Source organism: Chinchilla lanigera, unplaced genomic scaffold (genome assembly GCF_000276665.1).
Source record: "Chinchilla lanigera isolate Chin_1 unplaced genomic scaffold, ChiLan1.0 scaffold00006, whole genome shotgun sequence".
NCBI classification, from domain to species: Eukaryota; Metazoa; Chordata; class Mammalia; order Rodentia; family Chinchillidae; genus Chinchilla; species Chinchilla lanigera.
In genome coordinates, this window is record NW_004955407.1 from 40,086,230 (window position 1) to 40,100,711 (window position 14,482).

At 52.4% G+C, this 14,482-nt stretch overlaps 1 protein-coding gene across 1 annotated transcript in view; it reads right to left on the reverse strand.

Moving 5' to 3' along the window:
• Nucleotides 1-14,482, reverse strand: part of Dscam (Down syndrome cell adhesion molecule) — a 487,830-nt gene that overhangs the window by 100,729 nt on the left and 372,619 nt on the right. The window contains exons 15-16 of the mRNA XM_005375986.2: nucleotides 9,119-9,286; nucleotides 1,195-1,265 (exon numbers count right to left, since the gene is read on the reverse strand). Of these exons, the coding sequence (XP_005376043.2) occupies nucleotides 1,195-1,265; nucleotides 9,119-9,286 (239 nt within the window). The remainder of the gene's footprint in view (nucleotides 1-1,194; nucleotides 1,266-9,118; nucleotides 9,287-14,482) is intronic.

The window sequence follows — 14,482 nt, forward strand, 5'->3', positions numbered from 1 at the left end:
GGTTCACCGGGTCTGCGGCCGCTTTCTTCTCTGGGTGACAAGAGGGAGAGGAGAAGGAGGAGCAACAGGCCACGCCAGTGAGACAGACCCAAGGCTGCGGGAGGCGTGGCCTCAGGAGGAGCCGCTCTCCTGGTCCGGGTGGAGCAGACTTGGGCCATGGACACCGCCGAGCCCCAAGGTATCCTCAGCAGTAGCTGCCCCGCAGCGCTGGCCTGGGAGGCGCAGGCCCCAGAACCCAGGGCAGCACCGCTTCCAGAAGTCGTGTCTGCCCGGCTCAGGATTCCTCCACAGCCAGGAGCTCAGTGTTCTTCCACAGCGACCATAACTTGTGTGGAGCTTCCTGTGACCTGGGGTCACGGCCTGGGGACCCAGCTCGTGGGCTGGGGAGGAAGCACAGGGCTTTGTGCAGGACACGGCTGGCTAGGGCCCAGCTCAGGGGACAGGCTCTTGCACTGCGCCTTGCCACTTGAGAGACATGGTCAGGGAAAAGATTCTCTTTGGGTTAAGTCAGAGAGCACAGTCAGGGATATCAGCGTGGAGACTGGTTCTGAGGACCCCGACCAAATTCAAATAATAATAATAATAGTAATAATAACACAGTGGCACCTTGGTTCACGAACTTGATTCTTTCTGCAATTCTAGTCACAAACCGAGATAAGCGAAGAACAAATCACGTTCAGTGGTGAGGTTCTGTGTGGGCCTCATGGGGAAATTTGATTTGGTTCTTGTCCAGTTCAGTTCGTGAGCAGAATTTGTGGAGAGAATTGAGTTTGTGAACTGAGGTGCCACTCTAATAATCAGCAGCGTCATTATCTGGAGGTGCAGAATCTGGTGTGAAGAGTTTAAATGGGGACACAAGTGTGCTCGGCGGTCTCATCAGCATGTTTTGGTCAATGATGGACAGCACTGGCCATGGTGATTTCGCCTGGTGACTCCAGGGCCATCTTAGTTTGAGTAATTATGCTCTCTGATGTTCACACAAAGACAGTATCACCTAAAGACACACTTCCCACAGTGAATTCTGGGTGTCAAGGAATACACAAGTGTACTGAAATTTAGGAAAAGTTTAGCAAACTAATTTCGACAGAGCAAAGCTTTCACAAAATGCTAATGTCCTGGCACTGCAGCACTTAACAGGAGGGTGAAAGCCCCACACCCACGGAAGGTGGTGGGGGTGCACATGCTGTCGTTTACCTTCCAGGTGACCCTGATGCTCTGGGATGATATGGGCTCCAGGTGGACTTCCTGAGGTGGGCCATCAGGAGCTGTAAGGACCAAAAACCCACAGACAGGTTAGACAGGGGTTCCAGGGCAAGCCGCACAACAGACGCAGGCAGGGAGAGGCAGCGGCCAGCGCTGAGGACAGACCCCGGTGCAGAGCCCCTGTGTCCCGCCACTGGATCCCTCCCCACACGCCCCCACCAGCCCATTCAGCAACGCAAGGCTGAGCAAGCTAGGGGGCAAAGTGGGACACTGAGACAAAATGCATGCTCTGCAATTCTCTATGCCGTGCGCACGACCCTTCGCTTGTTCTGGGAGGCTTTGTTTGTGATGTGGTTTTGGCCTCCCCAAAGTTCTCGGAGCTACTGGGGGCCGGGATTCCTCCGACTCTGGGTCTTTTTGGTCACCATAGCTGTCCACACTGTCATTTAATAGCTCCTGTGAGCCAGGAGCTCACAGAGAAAGCAGAGCTACAGAGGAAAACAGAGTCTTCCTCTCACACCAACTACCCCCAGGGTGATGCTGTAAGTCAGGGTCCCTGAGAGACAGTCCCGGCTGCATTCTGGTTAGCGTTCTCTGCTCATACTAGAAATGCAGCGCACAGGGTGCACGGTGTAGAACTGAGAGACGGAAAGCATCTCTGCCGGACGAGTGCACACAATCCGAGAGGAGGTGGCACCCAGGGCAACGTGCAGCAGGGGTCTCCTGAGCAGTGACAGCCACAGTCACAGGCGAGCCGGGGGGAGCTCTTCTGGATTAACGACAGTGTTGAGGTCACTGCCAACTGCACAGGAGCCGTTCCTGTGGACTCGGAGGCGCCAGCACAGAAGGCTGAGTGGCATAGCGGAGAGGGGCAGGGTATGAAGTGACCTTGAAGACCGGAAGTGAAGGCAAGGTCCAGACCTTCAAGAGAAAGGGCAGACTGGGGGATGGCTAGGAGGACAGGGAGCCCTAGGAAGGGGGTTTATTTTTTTTTTCCAAACAAAAAAGAAATTTTGAGCAGTATCATGACGTAGTATCTAGCTCAGGAACATTTAGATCTCCTGCCTAGGGTCACATTCTGGGTTCGCCGCTGATTAGCTGTGTCATTGTTTGCAGGTAATGACTCAGTTTCCTTCTGTTTATGATGGTGGAACACAATTTACATCATTGGGTTGTTATAAAAATAATGTTCTCAGCAAATGCAGCTAAGCAAGGGGAAGAAAGGGGAGGTTAAACAGGAGAAGGAAGAGGTGAACTTGCAGGATCAGAGGCTGGGGAAGGAGGGACAGCCAGCTGGGGGGCCTTGGGTGACTTCCTGTGTGAAGGAAGCAAGTTGAAACCTGATTGGCCCCTTCCTCGAGAAGACACAGGCCACCCCAGGATTCTCGGAGGGCTGGCTCCAAGCCCCGTGGAGGCCCAAATCCTTGATGCACAAGTGTCTCGTAGACAGCGGCAGAGACCTGCACATCCTTGCCTAGACTTTAACAAACCTCCGGATGCCTCAGATGACCCATACACTGTCGCCGCAGGGCAGATGGCTGTTACTCTCACTGTTTAGAGCATGATGTCCAGAGGAAAAGGCCTGTGTGTGCTGACTGCAGATGCAGAGCTTTTCATAGTTTTAATCAGAAGCAGGTGAAGAGATCAGCAGATGCAGGAGCTGGGGGCACCAAGTGCCGGCCACGAGGAGGGCCAGAGCAAGGCTCAGAAGAGAACAGGAAGGATGAGCTGTGGGCTTTCATGTACACAGGAGGCGTGGAGAAAGGGAGTCATGTGCCCTGTAGTGGAAGCCCCGTCTGTGGGGAGGGAAGAGGAGGTGACCTGTGTGGTCCTGGGCATTGGGACACCTGGACACAGTGCAGGTAAACAGGGCCAGCTGGATGGGATGTGACCCTGGAGTGCTGTGCAAGGTGACATTCACAGTCACCTTGTCAGCTTTGTCCCCCAGCGGACTCTAAGCTATGTGCCCTCAGAGCCCGGCCTTCCTTAGGGGTAACGCAACCTGCGGCTCCCGAAATTGAGCGTGCACCTCTCTCTGCAGTCAGCTGCAGTGTGGCTAGATATTTGGGGTACCACAGCCTCTTGGACTGATTAACCCCCAAAGGGCAAAGGCTGTGTCGGCACTGAAGTTAATTTCCAGAACGGTGACCAGTGAGGCAGGTGCGCAGCTAATGGGTAACGACCGTCAGGGCTCCCCGCCTCTCTCCACTCCGGGGCCCAGCCTGTGATGCAGGGCCTCTCTGTGAGAGCTGGTACCCGTCCCCCGTGGAATGGTTTTCTGCTCAGATTCATACTCTGTGATCACCAAGAACCATATGGCTCCTCCACGGACACCATTCTTGGAAAACGACCTGAGGGGGACACCGATGCTGGGCCATTTCTATGTAACTGCGTTCTTCTGAGTTGAACAGGGAAAGCCAAGCTGTTAGGAATAGGAGGCGACCTCAGGGGCACTTTGAGTCTTTGCATGTGTCCAGCTGTGACCTTCAGCGTGGGCATCTCAGGAAGAGGGAGGACAGTCGTCACAGCCTTTATTATTGAGACATACTCATAACGAAAATGAGAAATTCATGTGATGTTGACAAAGATGCCCTGGATTCAGGCAGAAACGTTAAGTACAGGATACGATTGTGAACCGGGGAAAAGTTTAGGAAAAGTTTAGCAAACTAATTTCGACAGGGCAATCTGCACTGGCGTTCAGTCTGGTACTTTATGGAGGTCCCTGCTGCAGGAGCAGGGAAATGGCCGCTTGTCCAGGACAGAACTTACTATTTTCTGGTCATAACTCCCTGATTTCTGAGCCCACCAGTACTTCAGTGGCTTGTTAATAACTCATTCATGGGTCTACTTTTTCATTTGGATCTCTCTGCCATTGAAAAATAAATTCATAGACACATCCAAATAAATCCCTCTAAAATTATCATTATCATAGTCATGATAATGATCTATATACACATCTTGGGGCTATGTCCAATAGGACTAGAAAGGCTTTTTGCAAAGAGCACTAAATTTTCTGCCACAAGTCCTACAACATCATGAAAACCCTTTCTAAATTATAAGAAGAATTAGTGTCTTTTCAGAATTTATGCACAGATCCTGAGTGGTGATATTTTTCGTGGGTTCTTGTTTCATTGTAGATGATGTCTATAAAATGACAGCCCAAGGTGGACTAAATTCCCAATGTTAAAATGTTGAGGGTCAATCACTAGGTATTTCTGTATATAAACTAAACTTGAAAATCGTGTTGACATTTGACATTTAAGAATTTAATATGTGCTCCCAAACTGAAGCTGTAATATATATCTATCTATATCTATATAGATATAGATAGATATATATAAAGAAAGTGTAGGGGTTTTATTTTTCTTCTTGGTTTTTAGGTTAGAGGGATCCCTAGCTTTCTCTTGGAGGAGGAGAATTCTAGAGGTAAAAATTAATTACGAATGGATTTTTCCAGAGTAAATAATCTCTGCATTTCTGCAGATGTCAGAACTGACCAGTGCATAAAATAGTAACAGTGGACTATATTTAACATTTCTAATATTTTTAGAAAGACAAGGCAGCGCTTATTAGTTCTGTTTGGCTGAAAACACAGTAGCGGCAGCTCCTCTAATTCCCGCATCCCGGGTCTCCGATCACATTTCTCTCCTGGTCCATCGAGGGCCAGCAGCTGGTCTGCATCCTCCCTGCACCACCTATGAGCCTCCTGCTGCTCCCGGCCCCCGTCCCACTGGAAGGACAAAGTGTGAGTCCCGGCCCTTCACTCTGCTCCCACGATGTTCTCTCCCTGGCCACAGACACAGTGCTTGGGCCGACCATTTATTGAACTGGCCTGAGCCACCCTGGCAGAAATCACTCCTAAATCTAACCCTGGTTTCCTGCTGAGCAACTGACTGGAAGCCTACTATGTGCTGGGTCCTAATAAGGAAAGGATTGGGGGTGCAAAAGTAGTTTAAAAATCATAAAATAGGACCAAGGGGCCTCTGAGGGATCACATTATGTTCATCTCTGCTAAACGTCGGTGGGTGAGAAGCAAACAGGGCCAAGACAGAGTTCAGTAAGAAGCCAAACAAAACAGCTGATCCCCTGGTGAGGAGAGGCTGGGTGCCTCTAATCACTGCTTATGAATAAGCAATGCCTTCCTTTAAACTGTATTTATTTAGTACCTACTATATGCCAAAAAAAGTCCCAGGTGCCAGCAGTGAACAAAGCAGATGACTTCCTGTCCATGTGGGAGGGGGGACCAGAAATAGACCACAGATGAGGTCAACCCAAGGCTTGCATGGTATTTTGGAATGTGACACATGCTATTTTTTAAAAAAGAGTGTTCAGGGACAGAGGGGGGTAAATAGGCCAGAATGGGCCATAGGTGGAATTTTAATAATGTGTTTGGGATAGGATTTATTGGGATGAAGATATTTGAGCAAAGCCTTGAAAGTCATGTGGGAGAAGGGGGAAGAACATTCTAGAACATTCCAGAACAATCCAGGAGATCCAGCAGTATACTCATGGTATATAAGAAGAACAAAGAGGCTGATTATTTCTTCAGGTTTGATTTCCAAAGTTTCTCGAAAACAAATAAAGAAAGGTAGACAACTGCAGAGGCATCTTGCTGAAGGTTCCTTGGGGTACAGGGTACCCCTGGTTCCCATGGAGCCCTAACTCTGTGCCCGCCATTGGAAACCCATTGTGCCGGGACCTTTCTGGAATTCAAACCTTCCATCCTGCGGTGGCTTGTGGAAATTCAATGGTATTTCAATTGACTCATGCTTACTTGAACTCTCGCACTTAGTGTACAGATTCACAAAAGACATGACGAAGGATCGGCCCCCCACTCGGTCACAAGGCGAGGTGACCCTTGGCCGCCTGAGGGCAGATGCTAATGGGGAGCTTGGTCTTTGGAGAGGATCAGCTGCAGCTCTGACCTGCTGATCGGTGTCCGCCAGACTAGGAAATCCAACACACTTTGGTCCATTAAGAGCCGAGCTCTTACCTGACACTGCTTCCACTTACTCCCTCCACTTCTCCTTTCCGAGGGCTCAGGGTTGCTCGGGGCATCAAGAAGAAAGTGCTAAATGGTGTGATCTTTGTTACCCGGCTGCTGTCTGTAGCCCAGTGTATTTAAGTGGCGTGATAATATATTTATGCACTTTCCTATAAAAAGTAGACTCGTGGTGTTGGGATATGTGTAAATGGCAGTGACTTCTGCTTCTGAAAGCTTCACACTGCAGATCCAAACCTCAGATTTCCACGGTGGCAAGACCTAAACCAGAGACCTGCACATTGTCCCCGTGCAGGGCCACATGGCCAGTATTCCAGACTCTTTGGAGCCATGGGCAGCCTCTGTGCTGTGTTCTCCATTTTAAAATCTAAAAGCAACCTTTGGCCCTGCAGCTGAGATGTGACCAGAGGTCTGCAGTTTTCTGCCTCTCAGAGACGGGAGGGAGGGCACAGCTGCACGTCAGAGCAGACTTGTGGGTTACCCCAGCACTGATACCCCAAGATTCCATGCTGTGGCTGTGGGGAGGAGCCTTGGGGCTGGAGGGAGGCAGGGCCCTACAACCCTGCAGCAGGGAGAAGTCTACAGCCCCAGAGCCTCCACCCAAGGTCCTCGTTGCTGAGGGGTGGCCACTTCTTTGTGGGGAAGGCACCTCTTAGACATGACTTTGGGAAGCATGGCCGTGTCTGCACAGAGCTGCTGCATCAGGGTCTAAGGGGGTGGGGGCATCGGCCCGGACAGCTGCACCTGGGGCCCTGTGAGTCGCACCTGGACGTGGCTCCCTGCTCTCAGTCCGGCCAACTCCACACCAGCACTGAGACTAGCACTGCTTTGCAGCTGCGCCTCACCAAGCCTGTTCCTGCCCTCCGTATCCCCCGAGGGCCTCAGGACTGAAGGAGAGAGTTTGTGTGCCCCCAGTTCAAATCCAAGAGGCCAGCGGGTAGCCAGAGGGTCGGCTTTGGTATCCGTCTGCAGAAATGCCAGGCAAGGGCCTTGCACATGGGTACCCGGGGCTGTTCACCTGGCCTCCTAGCTGCCATGGCAACCGGCAGCTGCCAGAGGCCGCAGAGGAGGAAAGGAAGCAGCATCCACCCAGCCACGCTCCTCGGAACCGTGGGGAAGCACGGTGCAGTTGCCCTGAGGTGCGCACGGAGACAGCGCAGGATCAGACAGGGGTGGTGGAAGGAGCCATAGGTCCCCTCTGGGGCTGAGGGCGGGGAGCTTATTCTCCTGAGTACCCAGCCTGACGAAACTCCAGGATGTTAGCGGGATGTTTAGATAAATATTTAAATAAGATCCTATTTTTGCAGGAACACATGGACACCCTTTTCTCACTTATTTCTGAGAAATGCAGTGTGTTTAGAGCTTGGAATTTTTTCCAATGACTAGGTATGTGCATGTAAGCAGGAGAAAGCATCGTTTGTGGGTATTCTGCAGATGAGAAGTCACACAGAGATCGCCCAAGTGTCAGAAACTGCCGAGCCCCGATACTTCCGCATAAAGGCATTCTGTCACCTGCCCTCGAAAGCAATTTCCAAGAACAGATGTCCTCCGGCACCGAGAAACCCGCACACCTCCACAGCCCCGGGAGAACTGCACATTTAAACTGATTTCCTCAAAGGGAATATTGACATAGCCAAAGAATGAAAAGTGATGCGTTTGATTTGATCCAGGGATTCTGCATTCTTAGACTTTAACATAAGAAAATAGTCTCGGGAATGGTAATAGGAAAAATACCATAGGAGGTTCATTACAGGGGCTTTTATAATAATAAAATCTCAAAGCAGTGACACGGCTCACACCGTTGATTTACAGACTACACGGCAGGAGATGTGGATGGTGGGAAAGTACTTGCGAGATACACACGCTCGGCAGCTGCTCAGAGCTCACTGACGAGCGTGGCAGAGAAGGAGGCATGGGAGAAGGCTGAGACAAAGCTCCAGGTGTGACCCTCAGCCACCTGGGGACGTGACTTCTCTCTCCTGGAGGTGGAGAAATGGGGACTGAGCGTCCAAGCCAGCTGAAGTGGGGATGGCTAAGGACCTCGAATTGCTGGCAGGAGAGAAAATGACAGATGTAGGGGCCAGATACCCCTCCCCTCAAAGGAACGAGCCAGGTGTTGGCTCTGGTGCCCTTCCCAGAGGCCAAGGGCAGTGTCTTCCTCCCTGCCTTTGGGAGGTAGCTCTGGGGTCAGCATCTACTGGCCAGTGCCTGATGGCTCCGTCCTCTGGTTAACTCCCCCTACCTCATAACAAGGGCTGACCAAGTATGGGGGCTGTGTACACCATACTCGCATGTGTGGTGAACATGTGTGGACACGCACGGTGTCATCAAGTGTGTTACAAAGACAGTGGAAAAGGTTCTGTCAGCATGGCCCTAGCTTAGCTCTTGGTAGGAGGATGATGGAAGCTGTTTTGCCTCCTTCAAAATATTTATCTCTACCTTTGAAATTTGCAACATTAGATATAAAACACTTCTAGTTTGGCAAAAAGCCAATAAAGTATATTATAAAATACTGACGTTGCTGGTCTAGAAGTGAATCCATGCACCAGGGCACAGAGCACCCTCTGCTCCCTCACCGCACTGGGACTTCCCCGGTGGCGGGCAAGGGTGTGTGTCTGTTCTCCTGCCAGGGCGGCTTCCGTGCACCCAAAGGAGAGGGAATGGGCCTGACTCTGAGTTTTGCCTGACTGTGAGCCTCAGAGGTCTTTGTCTGAGGTCTTGGGTACTAGAACTTGAGCTGAGCCCTTTCCTAAGTGCAGTGTGCTTGGGATGGGAAGATGGGCATGCTGGCATCTTTGTGGGGCATGGGGCACAGGAGCAGGCACCAGCACACCCCACCCAGGCTGGGCAGAGGTCTGCCCAGCACACATGGAACCAACTGAGCCCCCACGGCAGGCTCTGGGCCCCACGTACCGGCCTCGTCCGCCGTGACGGTGAGCTCGTTGCTGGGCTCGCTCTTGCCGATCCGGTTCTTGGCATACATGCGGATGCTGTAGGTGGAGGAAGGGTGGATATCAATGATGGTGGCCGAGTTCAGCTGAGGGGAAACATCTTTGGTTCTCTGAGCAGAATCCCAGGAGTCTTTGGGGTTTTGTTTTTCAAAAAAGAAGAGATAGAGATGTGAGTTTTTTTCCTCTGCCTTTGAAAGTTCACAAGTAGGAATTTTAAAAAAGAAAGAAAGAAGGAAAGAAGGAAAAAAGTTACACTCAATGAGATTTTTTGATTTGCAGTGTAATGTTCCCCATTTGCTGGCAGACTGGGTAGCAGAGGGGACGTGGAGTCACATGTTAATGTCCAGACTGTGGGAGCTCAGGGCTGCGGTGAGTGTTTCAGGGAGGGGCGAGTCAGGGAATCCAGGACACGGAAACACACGCATTGTGAGCACAGGCTGTTGGAGCACCACATGGGCCTGCTCAGCACTCACTGCACCGGCTGTGAAGCTCACTGTGTGTGGACACTGTTTCTTTGCTTCCTAAAATCCTTAGTCCCATAGAGAGGTGAAGCCTAGCAACACCTTCAGCCACACTATTTCTAGTCCACATGGAGTGCAGTAAAACATCAGCTTACAAGCCAGGTTCAAACGCCAGTAGGACCTCTGCCAACCAAAGACATTCCTCAGTTCTGACTTTTGCAAATCACACAGTGCCTTAACCCAGACGTTACTTTTCAACCAGAGCTGATTTGGAGCAGTAGCCCCTTCCCAGTGTGAGGAGCTGCTTTGGGCATCTCCGCATGGTGTTTGGGGGGCTTCTGCCAGTGATAAGAATGTCAGTGAGTGGTTCTCGTGTGACAGTCTGGGCAGCTGCTGGCTGGGGCAGGGACCATGAGCGGGTGTTGGGTGTGGTGGGAGACAGGAACCTTGGGACAGTGGGGGATGTGAGGCTTGCAGGGCTCCCCCTTCCCAGCACCTCTCCTGGGATGCTCAACAGGAAGGAAAGTCCTCTGCGGCTACGCTGCTGTCCTTGCTGGAGCCCACGGGCCACAAGGACACAGAACGGCCCTTGTCATTCTTGGTGCTTAGTGGCTATCCTGGCACAGCCCCTGACCCAGAGTGGGCCTGGGATCAGTGCTTGGCTGACGGATGCAAACAGAGGCGCTCCACGTGTGGGCACAGTGCCACACCCTTGTCACACTAGCAAGGAGCACAGTTAGGGAGCGGCTCTGTCCTGAGATGAATATGATTCTCAGAGACTCGAAGAAAAAGCATGTGGCTTCAAGACTTCTTTTTTTTTTTTTTTTTTTTTGGCTTTTTCTCCGGTACCGGGAACCGAACTCTCGACCTTGCGCTTGCCAGGCAGGCACTTTTGCCGCTGAGCTAAATCCCCAGCCCCTGGCTTCAAGACTTCTGCTGAGTGCTCATTCTGTGGGGCAGGGAGCACAGCAGAACTGACACGGAGACTGCAGGGAGACAGCGAGTGTCCTGCGAGTGTCCTCCAGAGGACTGCAGGTGGAGGAACAAGACCCGAAAGAGAAGACGTGGGCCAGAGATGGAATGATACGCGAGGAGGAGAACACGGGATAAGATCTTCACCAATGGATTGACATGTGAATAGGGGCCTGTCCTACAGAGAGAAGCAAGGTCTTCAGGAGAAGATGCCCAGGATACCTAGGAGGAGGAACCTGGCCCTGTGTGTCACAAAGAGGCCTCCTGCAAGCCACTCGTGGTGGGTGAGGGCTTTGCAGGAACTGCCAAAGTTCCAAGGACTCACGGACTGTGGAAGGCCCGGGTGTCTTCACCAAAGCAAGTGCCTGCATGAGGTAGAGGCCGGGACTACATGCCAACCGCCTGCTCTCACACCTAAGTCTCCTTTGGACCGAGGCAGGAGAGGACCCGCTCTGCAGCCTGCTGTCCAGACAGCCGCAGCACCGACCCCTGCAGGCTCCTCTGGCCCAGGCCACGCCTCCAGAATAGTTCCCTGCTCAAACTCCCTCTTGCTGGGCCAGCAGACCTGCCAGACTCCCCACAGCAAGGCCACTCCTCTCCCTCCCTCTCTGAAGCCTTCTCCGAACACTCCTAGTCCCACTTGCTTCTGAGAACTCCTGAGTTTAGAGGCATACCTTCCCGATGTTTCTTTGACTATGCTACGTCCTTCCTGGCTACACGTGCAGTTCAATGTGCAATTCTACCCTCACATCCAGGGATGCTGACTTCCGAGATGCCTGACGACGGTCCTTCAGACCATGGGTCTTAGTGGGCCACGGAGCCCAGATCACACTGCTGGACGGACAGCTGGGAGGGCTATCACATATGACTCAATTCTCACAACATCCTGCCAACACAGGGATTTTTATCGTCAGTGTGAAGTCAAGGAACTCAGGCCCCACCCTGTCCTGGGCAAGAAGCAGGGCTGGGATTTGACCCCACCCAAGTGACCCACGTTCAAAGTCCTTTTCCTATAGCAGAAGACAGTCATCTGTTCTCTGACCACACCAAATGATGACTGGAGGTCAGTGTTTCTGTTGACTACCCAAGAAGGTTCTAGCACAACCTCTATAAGTTCCTGGCTTGGCTTTCTGATGAGGAAAGGTGCAGGTAGAGTGGCTGGGCCCCAGCTTGGAGGTCAGACACCTTGGGCTCAAGGGCACAGCTGTCAAGGACAAAGGTCAGAGTGTGGGCCATCCTGAAGAGATGCTCCTAGAGGCCACAGACCGGAGCAAGTATGGGCAAGCAGAAGTTCTGAGGCAGTTTAAAGGGAAGGGGGACCAGGCCCTGCATGGTGACACGGGCACACAGAGAAAGCCCGGCCACTGAAGCTGCCTCAGTTGGAGACAACAGTGCTCAGGGGTGCAGGGGGAAGGGTGGACAGAAGCCCCAGAGAGGAGAGGGCTGGGGGGTGCCATCAGTTGCACAGGGAGCGTGCAGTTCCTCCCAAGGGGTGACATCCCAGGACACTGGAGCTGATGCATAATCAGAGATCCCTACGACATGGGGAGAGGAGACAGTTGGGCTGAGCCTCCAAAGAAGGGAAGGAAGGAAGGAAGGAAGCAGAGAGGAGGCTGCATGCCCAGGAGCTGGGAGGGGACACCTGGAATCAGGAGACAGTCACAGGAGAGGCAAGAGAGCGACTTGGGAAGTGGAGGTTTGCCTGGCAAATTGAAACCCAAGGAGACACATCTGTGTCCGAGTCCCGGGAGTGGTCATGTGGCCAAAGGACTTAGGGCAGGAAGAGGGCCCTGGACCTGGAGGACTCTTTGCTGCACTCAGGGAAAAGCTGTAAGAGTTGCAGGTGATGGAGGTGGAACCGTGCTTCCTGTCTTTGGGGTTGTCATAGGCTGGGCAATGCTAAGAGCAGAAAACTCTGTCATCTGCTGCTAGTACTTTGCTTCTGGAGCCAGTTAACAGGGAATAGAGGAAAGCGTCCCGGTGGGGGTGAGTGCAATGCCGCCTCAAACAAGAGCAGAGCGTTGGCAGTTCAGCTACTGTGTTCCGAAGTCCAGCATGGGTGTAAGTTCTCTGCAGGACACAGGGCTGGGCAGTCAAACTCCCTGTCCTCAGCGGCCACTTGGGGACAACTGCTCAGCAGGGACAGAAGCTAACCAAATAGTCCTCAGCCCTTCAAGTGTAGCAGTGCAGAGGACGCTGTGGTGGAGAGAGGATGGGTAGTAGGGTGGGGCAGGCTTCCTGACAGAAGACATTGAAGGTGTCATTCGAAGGCACTGTTTTCTATGCACTCAGCCCATACACTGCCCTCCCTTAAATTAAGGAGCAACTTTTATATCCGCCAAACCTACTAAGGAAACAACTAACCCACAAAGAGGCCAACAACACCCCCTTCTGGCCTGACACCAGCATAGCTCCTTCCTTCCTTCCGTCTGGTCTTCCTAACCTGGAGGGGCCCTGGCACAGACCTTACCCATGGAGTGCAGCCCTCCTGTTCCCTGGCCTTCTCCCCTGCGCTTCTTCCCTGACCCTTCCAGTGCCCGGCTCCAGGGCTCCATAAATCTCAGCTACACACTGCTCCAGTCCCCCAGAGTGGAAACGAGGGCTGAGACACTGGCTTTGCCCAGAGAGCGGGCAGCAGCTTTTCTACTTGTGTACGTGGGGCCTGATCATCGCTACATTTAAAGCAGTTGCTGTTGAATGCAATTTTTAGATTTCAATTGCATGTAAATTCAACCCGCACATTCTTTCATGCTGGACACTGTGCTGGGTGCCTGGGACCCAAGGGTACAAAAGCTCAAGAGCCCTTGCCTTTGGCAGACTTGCAGGAAGGTGTGTGTATGTGGAGGGTGTGCACTGAGATTTCTTAAACGGTGGGCAAGCCGGTGAGGGGGGCAGGATTCCACGGGCATTTGCTTGCACAGTGAGGAATAAGGAAGCAACCTCTGACTAGACGTCTCATGTGTGCCTGCAATGAGTAAAATGCTTTATTCCCTTCTCAAAGAGTATTCACAGTCACTGAGTGCTTACCATGTTAGGTATTGAAAAACTGGGCTGAAGCTGAAATGGTCTGGTAGGCTGTTATGGCTCGTGTCTAGATGTCCCCCAAAGCCTCGTGTTCTCATAGGGTTTTTTCAGAGGTGGCTGAATCTAGAGTGTGTGATTGACTGGTGGTGCATTGCTGGGATTAAAGGTGGGCGATTACTGGATCAGCCCACTGATTGGACTGGCACCGCCCTGATCCCTAGTAGCCTGTATGCAATACAAGGGGTAGAAGGAGGCTTGTCTCACTCTCCCTTGCTGCTTTTGCTGTCTTCTGCCACCAGGAACGGTTGCCCCTCTGCCACACCACCCTGCCTCGGAGCCGTCTGATTATGGACTGAAACCTCCACAAACTGTGAGCCAAATAAACCTTCGCCCTTTAACCTTGGGTGTTGGGTATTTTGTCTCAGCTATGAGAAAAGTCGCTAAGACATAAGCCCAGGGGCCCAGGAAGCGTCTGGGCTGATAGCACCTGGGCTGATGTCTGGGGATACACGAATCAGTGTCCACAGAGGTACACATGGGATCCTAGGGTATGGCACCTGCCAGGACTAACAAGAGAAGCAGCCCTCTGAGCATAGGACAGCTGGGGCTGGGGGACAGAGGTGCTCTGGGGAACTCAGGCCAGCAGCAGGCCCAGCACCTGTGGGCCCTCCTTGGGGACTGTGCTCCCCGCTGCCCAGAGCATGCAGTGCCTGCTGAGGGGAGGACAGGGTGCTCCTGCCGTCTGGAGGCTGTTTGTCTTTGCTCTGGAAAGCCCTGCAGGGTCAGCACTGTCTTGGTTGTCCCTGTGAGCCTGGATGCTGGCTCTGCTGCTTATCCCAGTGACGGGGCCTCCTGGGGTCCTGCTGCCT